A 16,511-nucleotide genomic window follows, 5' to 3' on the forward strand; every position below is an offset into this window, starting at 1 on the left:
GCTGGTTCAACTGATTACGTGGCAGAGTTCTATTTGCTGAAATCACTTAGCGAAGATCCCATCAGAGCCGTCGGTATGATCCAAGAGAAGCCGACATATTACCTCTGTCTGACCGTTAAGAGAGAGAAGAACAGAGTCTTAGAGAGAGAGTGCAAGAGCGAGCGAGAGAGAGAGAGGTATTTTCTCTTCAATTTTCACCTTTTTTTTTATTTATACTGTTAATTTTTATCAATTTAGTTTAGCTAATTACAGCTTCATGGTCCTGTTGCTCGAAATTCATTGTTTCTTGGGTTCGTTTTCTTTCTTGCTCTCTCTCTCTCTCTCTCTCAAGTGTGTGAATTTGGTAATTGAACTGTGTAGTCAATGGAGCTTCTTGTTTAGGGTTTTAAGTTCATGTGTAGGTTTTGATTATTCTGCCTCTGAGAAATGCTTATGCGATTTGAGCGTAGTTCTTTGGTCAATGGGGTTTAAGAACCTTGTTGATATTTTGGTATGAGTCACTTGGTTGGTTGACTTTATCTTTAACGTTTACTTGGAAATTTTGGAGCTTTGGAATAGGGGTTTTGAATTTTGTGCCTTGTTAAGAAACGATTATGTTGTTTTAAGGCTTTTCAATCATTTTAAGGTTTTGGAAATGTTTCTTAAAGAATAGTTTATGCACTTCTACTATGTTTTTTATTAGGATTTTTCAATCTTTATTCTTAATTAGATGCTGACGAGATAGTATAGTAAAATTTTAAGGTCAAAGGCCCTATTTTTCAGTTTTTGATTCCAATATATCATGTTTGGATACCCTAGTCATGTCCTGTTTCACAAACTCATAAACGTGTTAAACACAATAATTTTGACTTCGTGATGGTGATTGAAGCAGTGGGGTGCTAAGGATGCAGTTGCGTTGTTGTGGTGGCTGGAGCATGGCATGAGATCTTTCAGGTTAGTAAGGGAATTTAAACAACCTTGTTTGCCCGGTTAGCTACGTGTTTTAGTGCTCAATTTTACTCTCTCTCTCTCTCTCTCTCTCTCTCTCTCTCTCTCCCTAAAACAGATTAGAAACAGTTTGATACAGTTTTGGGAAGACTTTAAAAGACGTGGAGTTTAGATTGCTAATCATCATTATTATGAATCTTTGATTAGATACCCAGACAGACATACGGGGATCTCACTACCAAACTGTATGTTGCTTAATATCTCTACTGCGTGGTTCCCATTGTTTCTATCAGTTTCTTTAGATTGGTATCATTTACTTTCTTCTTATCTTAATTGTTTCTCTGAGACAGACTCAAGATTGTGGTTCACATCTCAAGTAGAGATCAAATGCCATCTTTCAAAATGAAGGCTCAATCAAGCATGGGATGTTTACGAGAAAAAAACGGTCTTCGTGTATGTCAAAAGTCGAGTGTGATTACCAAGAAAGCATGTTCTCATGTTAGGAAATCTGAACATACAGCAGATCTTGACACTTGTACAAATTGTCAGGAAGGTAAGAAACCAAACATAAAAAGAAGTTGATGTTCGATCTATCATATAGTGTTATAGTAAAGACTGTATAATTTATCTTTGTATTGAAGTGATCAAAGTTTGTATTAATTTTTCCATGCATTTTGAGCTCTCTAGCTTTCTAATTTTGTAATGGAGGCTTTTAATTTTTTGTAAATTGCTTAATTTAAATATTTCTTATGAATCTACATTGAGTGTGCAATGCAAGTTTCAACGAAGGACATTGATTCAGTCCATGCACAATTATCTGCTTCCAAAGTTTTTTTTGCAATTGTTAATGTTAGAGCTTCTTATATTCTCATAGTTTCTTCGAGCATGGATGTTTCTATTAAGGAAATTGGACGTGATGAAGTAATTGACCATCAGGAATTGCTGGATGAACAAGATTGTAAGCAATCATGCGATTCTGAAACCAAAAGGATGGTAAGTGTTTAATTTCCAAGGTTGCGGACACCAATTTATTGCCTTAATAATAGTGCATTGCCCTTTGGTTTTGAAAATGATTCTTGCTCGAAGTTTTCTTGAATTGCACCGTGTGGCTATTAAGATTTCTTATAAGGTTGTATAATTTTCAGGAGTCCTCTCACACCTGCCCATCAAATTTAGAGACAATTTTCTCTCCTGCTTTGGAGTCTAGTGAATCCCATGGCGAACCAAATAGTGAACCAACTGCTGACATTGACGCAGGTATGCCTCAAACTTGGTCAATTAAACACATAGAGATCAATCTGATATAATTAAAAAGGAAGAAATAACATAGGTATGTGCCAGCCCTGAACTGTGTGTAAATGCTATTCGGAAAAAATTATTTAGTATGTGTAGGCTATTTCAACAAAATTTAACCACTTTCCAGTGGTAATTTGTAACATGTTTTTATATAATAAAAAAATCAAATCTACCTACTGTGTCATGTAATGTAATGTTACTAATAAGAGCTAACATCTAGTATGCTAATCGGATCCTGACTTTTCAGGGTTAGGAGCTGGTGACAGTGATGATAACAGAAGTTCATGTGATAATCAAACTTGCGATGTCTCAGATTTCTACATTTCTGACATGATCATTTCGAGCTTACCCTTCAACGAGAATGCATTTGATGTTGATATTGGTGAAACGAATTGCTTTCCAGACTACAAATGTGCTGAACCAAATATGTTCTTTGATGCGTCTGAGCAATACATGGTATTGCCTTTCCTAGAGGACACTTTCAGAAGCAGTAATATTAATACTGATGTTGACAAATCATGTGAAGAAGCCATCGTAGATACAGATTGTACTGGAATGTATTCGGAAATGGGTCAAATGAGCCCCTGCAACCAGGAAACTTTTGTTAATTCTTCTGACTCAGATCAGGCCGAGTCCTTTGATCCACAGTTGTTTATAAAAAACTTACCCGAATTATCAGATGTGGTATCAAATTATCAACCCAACATATTGCCTGAGGATGCTCCAAAAAGAAAGTCTGTAACTCTTGTACTTGATTTGGATGGTAAGTAATGTTATATGTCTGTGTTCTCATATGATTATGTGTTTATCATCATTTAATGTTATTTCTCACATACTTTTGGGACCGTAGGTACTTGTTTACTAGTTTTGGAACCTTGTTAATGTTATCTTAAATTGACGAATTAGGAATTTATAGTGAATTTCATTTAATTTTCTCAACAAGTTAATCAAACATCATTGAGCTGTGCTATTGGTAGAGGACGCTGTCCTAAAGTCTACATGAATATGGTATATTATCAAAATGCCTACAAGTCAAATTTGAAATCCATAATGTTGAAAATCAATTTTTTTTTTTTTGCAGAAGTCTTTGTTACCTGTTTCCGATGTCAGTGAAACATTTAGTTTGAAGTGTTGGCAGCTCCCATCTCACTTTCTCTCTTAACAAAAATAAAAATAAATTATACAGTCTTGTGGGTAAATAACAAACTGCAACCCAGTTTATTTTTGAAAAAATTTCAGTTGATTTTAACTCAGTCTGGCTACTATAACTGTGTATTAAAGACTGAGCCACATATTTTAGTTGTTTGACATTCGTCCGGCGAGCTGTCAATGTGTTGAAAGTTGTGGAAGCAATTTGTAGTGCTTAAATAGGACATGTGAATTGATTGCGATAATATCATCAATGCAGGCTATGTATGTGCAGATGCACACCACAGAGACCATATGGCTTCTCTCTAGCCCACAAATCAATTATTTTTTTCATTTTATACTGTATCACGTAAACACGTTCATAAGTACGAATATATTGTCTGTGTGCGCATGCTCGTGCATGCCCACATTAATACATTGATATGTATCGACATAAATACGTGTGTATTGACAGCATTTAGGCTTAGGATATGGTACACCAAGCCACTAAGAATGTTGGTTTTCCATTTTTTCATTTGTCTATTTGGTTAACTTTTGTATGAAGGAGGCGAGTGGTTCTTCGGGGAAAATATTTAATGAGTCAAACAATATTTTCAAATGTGATATAAATGAATAGGGAACAATTATGGACCACCATACCAATTATGCCCTTGATGTGGTTATGTCAACTAGGGGTCCATAAATCCAATCTTCTGCTTAGATGTTGTTCAGTTTAATCTTACTGTGAATTTTTTTTTTCCAGAGTTTCTGTTGAGAAATATATGTTGAAGTATATGTTACTGATACTTAGTAATGCTGCTATTATATATGCAGAAACACTGGTTCATTCTACATTGGAACATCTTGATGATGCAGACTTCACATTTACCGTCTTTTTCAACATGAAAGAGCACACGGTATATGTGAAACAGAGGCCTTACCTCCAAACATTCTTGGAGAAAGTTGCAGAAATGTTTGAAGTTGTTATTTTTACAGCCAGCCAAAGCATATATGCAGAGCAACTTCTTGATATATTGGATCCATATGCAAAGCTTATATCTCGCAGAGTTTATCGTGAATCGTGCATTTTCTCAGATGGCAGTTACACTAAAGATTTGACAGTTTTAGGTGTTGATCTTGCAAAAGTTGCCATAATTGATAATACTCCTCAGGTATATCCCCTGGCCATTTGTGTTAACTTCTTGGACCTTTATTTCTTAATGTTTAGGATTTTCTTTTCAATTTCCATTTGTCCTAATTTTTGCATTGCCACTTTATGGGTTGTCCTATTGCTTGAGACCTCGCACTTTCTTTCAGATCTCTTGATGCTGGCAGTTGTAGTGGCTGCTAATAAAAATTGGTTTCACTCCTGGCGAAATTAAAAGCTAAGGCAAAGAGAAAAAAAATGGAAATAAATGAACCTTGTTATTACTCGGTAAACTGACTGTTTTTCTCTTATCCTCTTTTTATCATTTCAGGTTTTCCAATTGCAAGTTAATAATGGAATTCCTATAAAGAGTTGGTTTGATGATCCGTCTGATAGTGCTCTGATTTCATTACTTCCCTTCTTAGAGACCCTGGTTAATGCTGATGACGTTCGTCCAATAATTGCGAAGAGATTCGGTAACAAGGAATAAGAGTCAATTGTCTTTCTCATTTGCTTGAATATAGAAGCTCCTTGTCCCTCTCATACCTTTTTTAAAAATAGAAACTATTGGCCTCTAATCTTGATGCTCCTGTTCTTTTCTTTTGAGCTCATGAGATAATTAGCTATACAATAAACTCTTTCTTATTGTCAGTCAGCTCTTGGTTCTTGTTCCCTCGTTTTCTTCCTTTCAGCTTACAACACTCTGGAATGGGTTGTCTAATTTTTGTTCAAAGGTAATTGTAGAGAAAGTATGATTTATCCTTATTGTACAGTTTAAGTTGCTTTTATATCAGGGTGTACACATGAGAAATTAGCTATAAAATATTGGCCTTTAATCAAGATGCTCTTCCTTCTCTTCATTTGAGCTCATTAGGTAATTAATTGTGCAATTCAATCTTCTTTTCTTTGTTGTCTGCCAGCTTTTCGTTCTTGTTTCCTTATTTCCTTCCTTTCAGCTGGCAACACTTGAGGACAGTTTGTCTAGTTTTTTGTTCGGAGGTAACTGTATGGAATGTCAATTTATCCTTTTTTGCAATTTCAAGTTGCTTTCTATATTAGGGTGTTCGCATGAAAAACTAATAAATTCTGAGATACAATTCTTGATAGCATTGCCTTTTACTGAGTTTGCTCATTACAGCCACATGTTTTGATACATTGTCTTTTATTAAAAATATTCACAATACAATAGGGACCCAATCTAGTCAATATTGTCATAGGCTTTTATGATTTATTAAAAGATTATGTTTCATAGGAAGAATAATTAATAGCTTATGCCAAAAATTGGAATTGGAAGCCTGTGTAGTAAGATTTACTCTTTCCTTGAGGGATTTATGCCAAAAAGTATATAGTGGGTACACAAAGAGGAGTCTGGCATATTGAGTGTGCTAGATGGTAAATAAAGTCAGGTGGCTTATAAAAGCGAATCTCTTAAAAGATGAATTAAGTTGAATGTACAATTATGAATGCCTTTCTAACCAACTTTTTGACATCTTCATAGATGTCTACCAGTAAGGAAATCTTCAAACAGCTGAATCCTAAGTGTTTTCAAAAATTCAAATGATAGTTATGGAAGTTATAATTACTGTAACAGCTCGAAGTTTAGCTTGTGATACTGCATATCTTTAGTAAATAAATGATAACCATTCATATAAAATTATTTTGGAAAACAAAGTAATGTAAATGCCATAATAAGTAAATGGCATTGAATACTTTCTGAACTTAAAAGGAAGTCTTACCTTTAATGCAATGATATGTCAAATTATGCTAAATGAAGTTCAGAACTTTTCTGTAGTAATATGAAGGTGTGGCCCTTCTGGATAAGAAATAAGAAACAGGGAGGAACAGAAAGAGGACAAACAACTTGCGCATCCTATGTCCACATGGCATCATTTTGCCACAGAATTTCTTCGTCCACGCTGACTGACTTCAGGCTTATTTATGTTCTAGGGATTAGTTTTTAGTTTCATTTTCTTTTCTAAAGAGTTTAAACAACTAGAGCACCATTTCTTGATTAAATCAAAATAGCTTTAGAAGGAAATCTGTGGGGAAGTAAAGTCTGTATTTGATTACATTATATTCCGAATAGTAAACATAGTTTGTATGTTTGAGTGAATTATATCTTATGAACCAAGATTGCTCTTAGAATAATGATATAATTTTTTTCCAATGAACTATATATGCTGCTTCAGTAAACAAAACACACACATGGTGACATACGTGGTGAATGAGTTAAGGTTGAGAATGCCATGTTTTACCCTAGGAGGGTGGTATGGGTATGAGATGTACCCTATGAAGTGATTTAGTTCATATGGCCTCTAAAAGTGGGTTTTCTCGTGAGGATGCTTAATTTATTGGATTAGCAGATGCTTCCAAAGATTTGCGTAAAAAGTTTAGATGGTGGTTTCTATGCTTACACTGCAATGATGGATCAAGATATGTATGAAATGTGAATAACAGATGTTGTTGGAGGATTGTGCAGATTGTGGAGACAAAAAGGGTTTGAATAACAGATATTAATGGGAGAAAGGAAGATTAGCTGGGTTGTTAAATTAGCTGACTAACACTGCTTTTCATGATCTTCTGCCAGATTAGTCTTTTTGTACTTTTACAAGTTTGCATGCCTTGTCTGCAGGTCATGCGGAGAACACTAACACATTTTCTGCTAATGTGAAAATAGTAAGTATGTTGAGCTTTGTTGCTACTTCTTTCTTGAGAAGTCTGTAGAGACATGTATTTATAAAAGCATACAAATTTCCTGACTGTTATCTTCTCTCTTGGATTTGTGGAGTGACGTTTGAGATGAGGTGGTTGTGTAAATCGTTTTCAGATAATCGAGTATTTTTTACTTCATTTTGTTTAATTTTCTGTTCTTTGGTACCCTGGTCATTTGCTTGTTTCATCCTTGCCAGTGGCTATGGCTATGGCTATCTGAATACATAAAAGTAAAATCTAGATGGTTTGTTGTTTTCTGTTGCCATTGTATTGGAGGTTGTGACAATGATTCGATAAACCTCAAGAGATTTACCTTTTCTGGTGTCCAGCGGAGGAGAAAACTTGTCTTGAGGTTTGTCTTCTGCTTAACCAAATTGACAATTTCCCATTTCCCAAACCAGGAGTGACCAAGATCTTATATTACCTCTTTCACTGAGAGTATGGGTGATAATGCCCCACTTTTTCTGAACCATTATTGTCGAGGTTGAACCATCTGTTGGTATATCGATAAGCCATGGTTCTTTCTCATGCTCCATGGGCATGAATAAGAAATGGTTTCCATTGCTGGTATGAAAATTGCCGACTGTTCACTACGCCATTCAACTGGTTACAAATTAATATACTTTTTTTTAGCAGACAAATTAATATACTTAGAATGGACAAGTTCACGTTCAATTAAAGATACTAGTCCATCAATTCAAAGCATCGCTGAAAGTACGACTAGTCGTATCATTTGCAACTGGATGCCTTTGCAACACAAAAAATGGTCACTCAACATACAAGGCCAGACCCTTTTGGCTGAATTGAGCTACTGTCATATAAAATAGAGGTAACATAATGAACAACGGTTAGCTTTGTACTAGAATTACATTCAAATATAATTCAACGTCCCTTTCAAGAAGGGTCTCCATGTTGTAAATCACAGCATGCTCGTGTTGCCTGCCAGGGCATCTGCGTTCATTTCTGTCTGCGTATGAGGAGATATGAAAGATTCAACTGTTCCATGGCTATCAGAATTATTTGGGGGCACAGCTGCTTGATCCTACATAACCCAAAAACAAGAGAGAATAAACATTTATGCTAGATACAACTGTGCAGACATTCATAAGTTCTTTTTAATTCAAAGGGAAGAAGAAAAGAGGATACATCAACACATTTTGGACAACGCATGTTTGCGACTATTTTTTTTTAACCATAATCTTTTTTGGGATAAATCTAGCTCCAAAGTAAATAAATTCCTTAGTTTTTTACTGAGACTATGATCATCTTTTTTTTTCTCTCTTTTTTTTTTTTTTTTTTTTTTTCCGGTTAAAAGGGGCCAAGATGCGGCCCACATACATGGGCCAATTTGAAACAACTTAGAAATCTTTTAAGTAAATGAACAGAGAATGTCTTGATAATCCTCAGAAACCAGCTTTGGAAACAATGTAGTCTGAACAAGAAGACTGCCAGCAATCAGCTTTCTAAGAATGAACAAAAAGCACATATCATTGAATGAAAATTTGGAGGGTGAACAGAACATCCAGTGGGGAAGAAGAAAGAGAGAAAAAGATGGCATGATCCTTTTACGGTTACATTAATTTAAAATTGGAGAAGAGGAGGGAGAAAAGAATGAACATGTGATAGTTTCATGTCGTCATACCTCTAACTCTTTATTCTTTTTCCTTTTTTGGGTTCATTAATTTGAAATTGTTACTTCGCTTGCCAGTTACACAAAATGATACATTTAATGCATTGTATACTGATCATATACTCATGTAATATTAGCACGCATCTGGATAACCTTTAGTCCCCCTGATTAAGTGGTTCAACTTGGAATTATTGACATTTAATTTAAACATGTATTTCCTAGTTTCCTTGACAATGCAGTAACATAACCATGCATTGTAGTCAAAGTCCAATATCATACCTGATGGTAGTAGTTGTCATGCTGAATCCCAGGACTAATTTGCTGCTGCTGCTGCTCCTGCATAAGTGATTGCTGTTGGAGTGGCTGCTGATTGTTCTGCACGTAACTCAGATGCTGTTGTTCCTGAAGTTGCTGCTGCTGATGAGGTTGCTGAAGTTGCTGTTGTTGCATTTGCAACTGCTGATTGTATTGCTGTTGTTGCAAAGGAATCTGTTGCTGCATATTGTGTTGTGTCTGTAATTGCTGCTGTTGATAAGGTTGTTGCTGTTGTATCTGACCATAATATTGTTGAAGTTGTTGCGGCTGCTGCTGATACTGTTGCAACAAAACCTGCTGCTGCTGCTGCTGGGGCTGGGGCTGTTGTTGTTGCTGCTGTGTTTGATGCAGCTGTTGTTGAAGAAGGAACTGCTGCTGCTGCTGCTGGTAGTAATAATATTGCCACATCTGATTATATGCTTGGCTATTCTGCATCCCGTATTGCCCTAAAATTGATCCTTGAGATGCCTGTGGAACAACAGATTGGACAGGCAACTGGGGCTGACATGAAGAGGCATAATTTGGTTGTGGTACATTTTGCATATGCCAAGCCTTGGATGCCATTACATTAGCAGGAGTAGCTGCTGCTTGATACGGATTATGATCCTGGCTGCCTTGCTGAATTTGTGGGCTCTGTGAAGACACAAATTGAGAGGGTTGACACAGACTGCCAGTCCCAGGCATTGGACCACCCACTTCAGTTTGTGGGTATTTTTGCGGGGAAACTGGCTGCTGCTGATATGATTTTCTTTGTAAACGTCCCCGAAACCCAAATTTGGAATCTCTACGAACTTTACCAGAACGATTATTTTGATGCCAGTCTCCGTAACTATTCACAGCTGGTTGAGAAAGGGCATGTGTTGAAATCGGATTAACCACTTTATTTCCAGCCGTCTCCAAAGCTCTGGCCTTTCTTGGGCTGTACATATAAGAGTCTTCATTAGATTTGCAATTGCTCTCTAGCTTCCTTCCATTTGAAGTACTGGTTTCTTGAGAACCTTCGCGGTTGAGATAAATGGAGGGTATTAAATCCAGATTTGTATTCTCCTGGGAATTTAGAGAAAGACTCTCTAATGACAGTGGCTTCAGGTCTTGTTCAGACTTGTTGTCACACTCTCGATTAGCATCACTCCTGTTTGTGCCTTCTTGTGAAGGTTCTACAGAATCATTTCCTTCAGCAACTTGACATCCTAATTCAACAGATAATGCCTTTGGTTCAGAAGTATTTTCTCTGGGCTCCTCAGAAACTTCAGGAGATACCTGCTTCACTTTTACTAAATCTACAGATGACAGATTTGCTTCTGGTGTATCATCTCTGGATTGCTCTTTTGAAACTTCTACAGATGGCAGTTTCAGCGTTTCCTGTATGTTTTCAGGTTGCCTTGGTTGAAGCTTGTCAGAAGTAGTCTTCTCAAGTTGACTTCCTGGAGATGACAATTTCTGGTCACATATCTGGTCAGTAGGATCCTGGCCAGACTCGATTTTATGATTGTCTGGCAATAACATTTTACTGTCATGCAATGGGAGCTCAATCAGGGAGTCAGAATTACAATCTCCAGATGGCTGCTGAGGCAGAGCAACCAATGTTTCCTTTGTTCCTCTAGCCAATTTCAAAAGTTTTGTAAATGTAGCATGCTGATCAAAAGAAGCTGTCCTAGTCGAGGATGGGAACAATCGTACATGCCGATTCCACACCTTTCTTACTTCATGTATAGTTCCACATAGGTCAACAAACTGTTGCCATCATACACAAGTTAGAACCCTTGGAATTAGATGCAATAGCATAAACTCTATAATTAGAGGAAATTAATCAGAGAACCATCTCATATTACAGGAATTTACAATAGCCTTGCTTGTCATTGTAAATTCTAGAGAGATTTTCAAATAAGTTCTCACTTTCTTGTAGTTTTTATATCACTTAAATATGTAACTAAGTTAAACATCAGCATTCTAAAAAGAAATATTGCCATCACCATTTTGAAAACACATTTCAAAAAATAAAAGAGCACTATTTTGACTTTTAATTAACAATATTAATACAATCCATTTCAGAATTTGAAAACTGTATGTCCAGGTCCAGCAGTAAAAGTTAGTTGAAATTCCCCATGTGAAGGGATTGAGAAGGATGTTAATGTAAAATTTTAAAATAAGGGAGGATACTACATTTTTAGTAAACATCAAGGGAGGCTGGTGTAATTTTCTCCATTAGTTAGTATGTGGAGATGACAAATGATGCTTCAATCAATGTGTCCTTGCCTTGGATGTACATCTAGATACCCATCTACTTGTTCATCAAAATAAAACAGTTAAATCTTTCAGCACAGGAAAACATAATTAGAGATTATATATTATGAATTGACTCTACCAAAGAAAATCATGCTTTTTATTTTGCTGGAAGGGGCTCTGGACAAAATTAAGGAAGTCCCAAGTATTGTAGCAAAGCACCATGCACCCTGTAATTAGTGGAAAAGTAAATTGACATTCATTCTGAACGACAATAAGCTTTGATCAAACTTGACAATAAGCTTGATCAAACTTGACAATAAGCTTGATCAAACTAAAGATCTAAAATTATAGAATATGGTTTGAAAATCTGGAGAGGCATAAACCAACAAGTAACACCTTTTCACGCCAATCTACTATTTTTCCCAAGACCAGCATATACATAGAAATGAGTTCAAAGAGAAATTTTAACCTCTAAATATAAGCTTGAAATATCCTCTGCATCTTTTGCATTCAGAACATCAGATACACTTGACTGTGGAGATATTGCAGTGGCTACAATAGAATCTAACACGTTTAGGTGTCGCTTCCCTCCATGCATAATTGAAAAGTTTATCAACTCCTGCAGGCGTAACCAAGAAACTTTACTAGTCTCCGATAGCAGTTAGACTTATATCATGATGCTGCAATGCGGCAAGGGTTAAATTATAGATTGATGTTTGGTGCAGACTGTATTTCCAGAACAGGTTTCCTTTACGATCTGGAAATGCTTTAATAGTCATGAGAGATGCTAAAAGAAGAAATATACCTCTAGAAGTGATTTGCAATGAGGCAAGTGTTTGATGCCATCTATCAAGACATCTCTGGCAGCATCTGCACTATCAGTCATCTATAACCAGGAAGCAAGGAGAAGTTAATAGTCATATCAAGTTGGCTGGAGCACTCATGTACCACTTAAAGATGGAATAATCACCTAAAAAGTCAAAATCTTAAGGGGGCAATGGAAGCACACAGAAAAATGGAAATCTGTGTAATCAAACATTTCTAATTACTTAATAAGCCTAAGTGACATTAAGTACTTAAAACCTAGAGAGCTGAAATAGAACCAAATGTACATAAAATAATTGATGTTACACCAACGCTGAGAAACTGGATTTTCCTGAGTTCATATATTACCTACCATGTAGGTAAGTCGGGAAAAATGAGCATATAAAATAGGAAGAGTATGCAACTTTTTCTTCTCTGCCGCCATTTCTAGTGCTTCTTTGTATATATTGGAAGCTACTGCGAAATTTCCCTGATAATGTAGGAAAACCATCTGCAAGTGTTAGTCCTCATTCTTGATCCAATCAATATGTACAGGTGATATTTCCTTGAAGTGATGAAAGAGCTAATTGCATACCACACGTTTTTCCATATTAGCCTTTAACATAACATTCTTCACAAACTGGGAATCTGATTCTGTATCACATTTAGGAAAAGCAGCACGGGCACCAGATACATCTCCTATTTTCTCCTTAAACCTGGCATTGAAAAGATGAATCACCGACAGTCTCTGCAACGAACATATGAGCAGGGCCATAAACATCTCCAGTCATGTACAAAGCAATCAAGTCAAGGCATCCTATAGAAAGCAGCAATCGAGCAAGTTTCAGCATGGCATAAACTAGTCACATAGTTTCTAATACTAATTTTACAGGAGAACCCTAATATAGTCAATCTCAATAGCACTACTGTAAGTTGCCAACAACAGGATTCAGGACAAAATATATGGCTCTTGGAGCAAATCCTAGTGTAATGGATTGGTTTTACAAAAGAAAGATATGTCTAATAAATATAATCCAAACCATAAGGAGTTCCGGGTGTATCCTTACATGGAAGAAAATTAAACCTTTGCCTCAATTCCCTGGTAACCAGTAAGGTGAACAATCAAGTCATATGTTCTTAACTACCTTAAGAAAAAAAGATATCCGTTTGGTTCCAGATAGGTAAATCCTATAAAAAAATAAAACATAAAAAACACAAAAAACATAAAGCTTAGCCAACGAACTTTAGAATGTTAGTATTTTTGGAAAGCCCGTTAAATGTCCCAACATTCACATATTCTTAAGAAAAGTGCCACATCTCCTGGTACATTTCACGCTATGAAGGGTTCCACTTCAATCGCTAAAGAGGATACCCCAGAAAATATAACTCAGTAGGATTCATCAGTGCACTGACTACAAAAATTGACGATTACCCTGTAACTTACCAATATTATAGTCTTTAGATTGGCCAATAAAACCATTTTACCACAAATATGACTCACCTAAAACTAGATGTATATTCATGTTGTAGTCTTTCTTGTCATGGACTCTTAAAGCAAATTTTAACAGATTTAATTCATTTAACTTTCTTTAAGCATGCTTTTTAACATCACAGAAGGAGCTAAGCTCCATATGATGCATAACAATAAAAGAAAACTAAATATGAAAAATGGATCAAATATAGTAGTTATCAATTTACTTGATGTATAGCAGCAGGATAGTGAAGGGAAATACTGGTGCAAAAACTTCTTCAGATTACATCAATTCTTAATGAAACTTAGCATAAATACCTTTAAATTTGAAGCAGGAGAATAATGGTTTCAAGGAAAAATACCTTCATAAATATTTGGGTTGCTCGGTCAAGAGCATAGTTTGCAATCTCTCTTCCTCCGTTGATTTCCATGAATTCCACATAACGCATCCAAAACTCAGGGTAATTGGCACAGGGAATCAAGCATCTCTCATAAAGTTTAACAGCCTACACTCAATGAATAAAGGGGGTTACAATAACAATAAAGAAAGGCAAGAGGCCAAGGCCACATAAGCAGAAGAACAATATAGAATCATACCCAGTCAAAATCCCCTTGGATCTCAACGAAGTCCAGATAGTGATGCCAATTCTCCAACTGACCCACATCAATTGGCTTGACATGGAAGTAAGACGTCCTTATATTAATCTCAAAAGTACGAATTATTTCATCCAGCCGACATGCTTCCTGATACAACTGCTTTCCGACATATATGTATTTTTGCAGTGCTTTAGACCTTTCTAAGCCAATTGCTGGATCAAGCAAGTCTTTGGCAACAAGAGCAATTTCATCATCTCTATAAGTTCTAGGGGCTTCACTATCAAGCACAGTGTCTGATTGCAAATCTACAGTAGAACTACTCTGGCATTTCATCTCCTCTTCACATGAGGCACTGAACTTCTTCAAACTAAAGAAAACAAGGAACTCATGCCTTGTAAGAATAACATCTGAATGGCTCAACTCAAAGAGGGAAAAAGACATAAAATCGTAAAATGTTGCATTCCGCAAACACAGCATAAACCTCGGTCATTAGAAATCAATCATAACAGCAAACGGGAGATTGTGGTAAACTGTCAACAATCGTGCAAATCAAGGTCTTCAGAAAAATACATAGTAATACCATTGAATAATAAGAAATTATAATGAAAGAGCAAATCAAAGTTAATGAGGTTGTATTTCAGAAGTGTAATGGAGTGTACCCACTTCATTGATAACGATGATTTCATATTTTTCTCCTTACATTTTAAAAATTCTAAAGATCCAAAGAATCAATGCAAAGAGATATACCTTTCGTAATAACGATGCAACTTTTTGGTAGGAAATCTAAGTGCTTGGACGTAAATCTGCGCCAGCAAACTCCATTGCTGCTGAGAATACTCAAATTCAATGTATTTGTCCCACAAAGTATGGCATGAGTAATCCTTTCCAACAAAAGACATGCCTCTCTGAAATAATCTGTCAAAGAATTTCAAACAGAAACAAAAAATTAATAATTAATTGCGTCAAAATTGATATACTTTTTGCCCCGCCAAGCAAGAAATCCAAGTATTCGAAATTTGCAGCTGAAAACTGTTATGGAAGCTAATTGTTATCACCTGCGAATGTCAGAGGGGTCTTCAAAAGCTGCCACAGCGAAGTTACAGTACTCCAACCACAGGGGAACAGAGTACGTTGCTGATTGCACCGCTCGTTCGAAAACTTGAACAACCTTGTCAACGCTGCATAAGCGGGCCTTATGATCAGCGTACCTCCTCCAGTATCCATGGCACAGCGGAAACTCGGACAAGAACGAGTCATAAACTGAAGATATTTTCTCTACGTCATCCTGCAGAGAATTTCACAACCAAACATTCATAAAGAAATAAAAAATGAGAGAGAGAGAGAGAGAGAGAGAGAGAGATAGGAAGAAGAAGAAGAAAGCAATTTGCTTACAGAATATGCAGTCTCTATCTCTGAAATGAGTGAAGTCCAGTGATCAAAGTCTAGTGAGTCTCGACGAAAATCATCTGAGTGAAAAACGCAAAAGAATTTGAGCGGTAAATTACTTGAGCATTCAGACAGCAGATTACAGTAGCTAGATGAACAAATATCATATTCAAGCAAGCTTATTGAGAGAGAGAGAGAGAGAGAGAGAGAGAGAGAGAGAGAGAGCCTGTGTGTTTGTTTACCAGGAGAGTCTGATTCCATGGGCTCAGGCTCCGATTCGCAATTACAAGTTCTCATGGTCCCAAAATTGATGAATGTGACCTCAGAGACTGAGAGAAGAGAGGGAAGGGACGCGGTAGAGTGAGTGCCGATTACGGGCCGTAGCGGGTATTTGGTTCTCCAACTTCTGCTAATATTTTCTTTTAACTTTTCCTTTTAGCAAGCAAATATTTGGTTTTTTAATATAGAATTTAAATATAATAGGGTTGCGCTTTGTCTTTTTTTTTTTTTTTCCTGTCTTCTCTGAAAGAAGATTTGGATATAATAAGATGGACTTGACATTTGTAAATAACCTAAATAATTTCATTTGCTTATCTGACTAATAGCTAGTTAGTTAGTTATTACTATTGTTTTTTTATTATAAGATGAGTTTGGGGAAATTTTTGAAATTTCTAGGTTAAAAAAAATAGGTGTATGAAGAAGACATTGCCAAAGGAGTCTAGCCCAAGGAAAATAGCTTTGATTTGTAGATCATATGTCACTAGTTCGAACCCCATGACACTTTTCTAGTGTGAGTGTGAGAAATCCTTTTAGAAAAAACAAAGAAAGTCCCCAAAACAAAATAAAATCCTATCTCTAAACAACAAAAAAGT

At 36.2% G+C, this 16,511-nt stretch overlaps 2 protein-coding genes across 22 annotated transcripts; one reads left to right on the forward strand and one right to left on the reverse strand.

Annotated features, from left to right (window-relative positions):
- The first annotated feature begins 110 nt into the window (after positions 1–110).
- SSP4 (SCP1-like small phosphatase 4) lies at positions 111–7,358 on the forward strand. Of its 21 annotated transcripts, XR_001677546.2 has the most exons (10): positions 125–176; positions 872–933; positions 1,135–1,172; positions 1,278–1,480; positions 1,802–1,920; positions 2,073–2,184; positions 2,471–2,986; positions 4,186–4,523; positions 4,830–5,232; positions 7,131–7,358. XR_001677546.2 is itself a non-coding variant. In XM_089047915.1 (9 exons), exons 4-9 carry the CDS (start codon positions 1,315–1,317, stop codon positions 4,675–4,677), a joined length of 1,260 nt encoding a protein of 419 aa, XP_088904041.1. In that variant the 5' UTR covers positions 111–176; positions 872–933; positions 1,046–1,172; positions 1,278–1,314; the 3' UTR covers positions 4,678–7,358. The 21 variants fall into 21 exon arrangements, 13 of the variants coding, with proteins under 13 accessions (XP_088904041.1, XP_008225372.2, XP_088904040.1 ...); XM_089047915.1 differs by having other exon boundaries at positions 111–176; positions 1,046–1,172; positions 4,669–7,358; XM_008227150.2 differs by having other exon boundaries at positions 111–176; positions 1,046–1,172; positions 4,830–7,358.
- Positions 7,359–7,880: 522 nt separating this feature from the next.
- Positions 7,881–16,056, reverse strand: PRP39-2 (Tetratricopeptide repeat (TPR)-like superfamily protein). The gene is made up of 12 exons (XM_008227148.2): positions 15,882–16,056; positions 15,646–15,719; positions 15,309–15,538; positions 15,001–15,168; positions 14,254–14,620; positions 14,019–14,162; positions 12,781–12,933; positions 12,559–12,675; positions 12,187–12,267; positions 11,851–12,000; positions 9,120–10,889; positions 7,881–8,252 (listed from the first exon to the last, which is right to left on the reverse strand). The coding sequence occupies exons 1-12, from the start codon at positions 15,934–15,936 to the stop codon at positions 8,130–8,132; spliced, it is 3,432 nt and encodes a 1,143-aa protein (XP_008225370.2). The 5' UTR covers positions 15,937–16,056; the 3' UTR covers positions 7,881–8,129.
- Positions 16,057–16,511: the final 455 nt, after the last annotated feature.

The sequence above is a fragment of the Prunus mume genome, linkage group LG3 (assembly GCF_029339155.1).
Source record: "Prunus mume cultivar Tortuosa linkage group LG3, ASM2933915v1, whole genome shotgun sequence".
NCBI lineage: Eukaryota > Viridiplantae > Streptophyta > Magnoliopsida > Rosales > Rosaceae > Prunus > Prunus mume.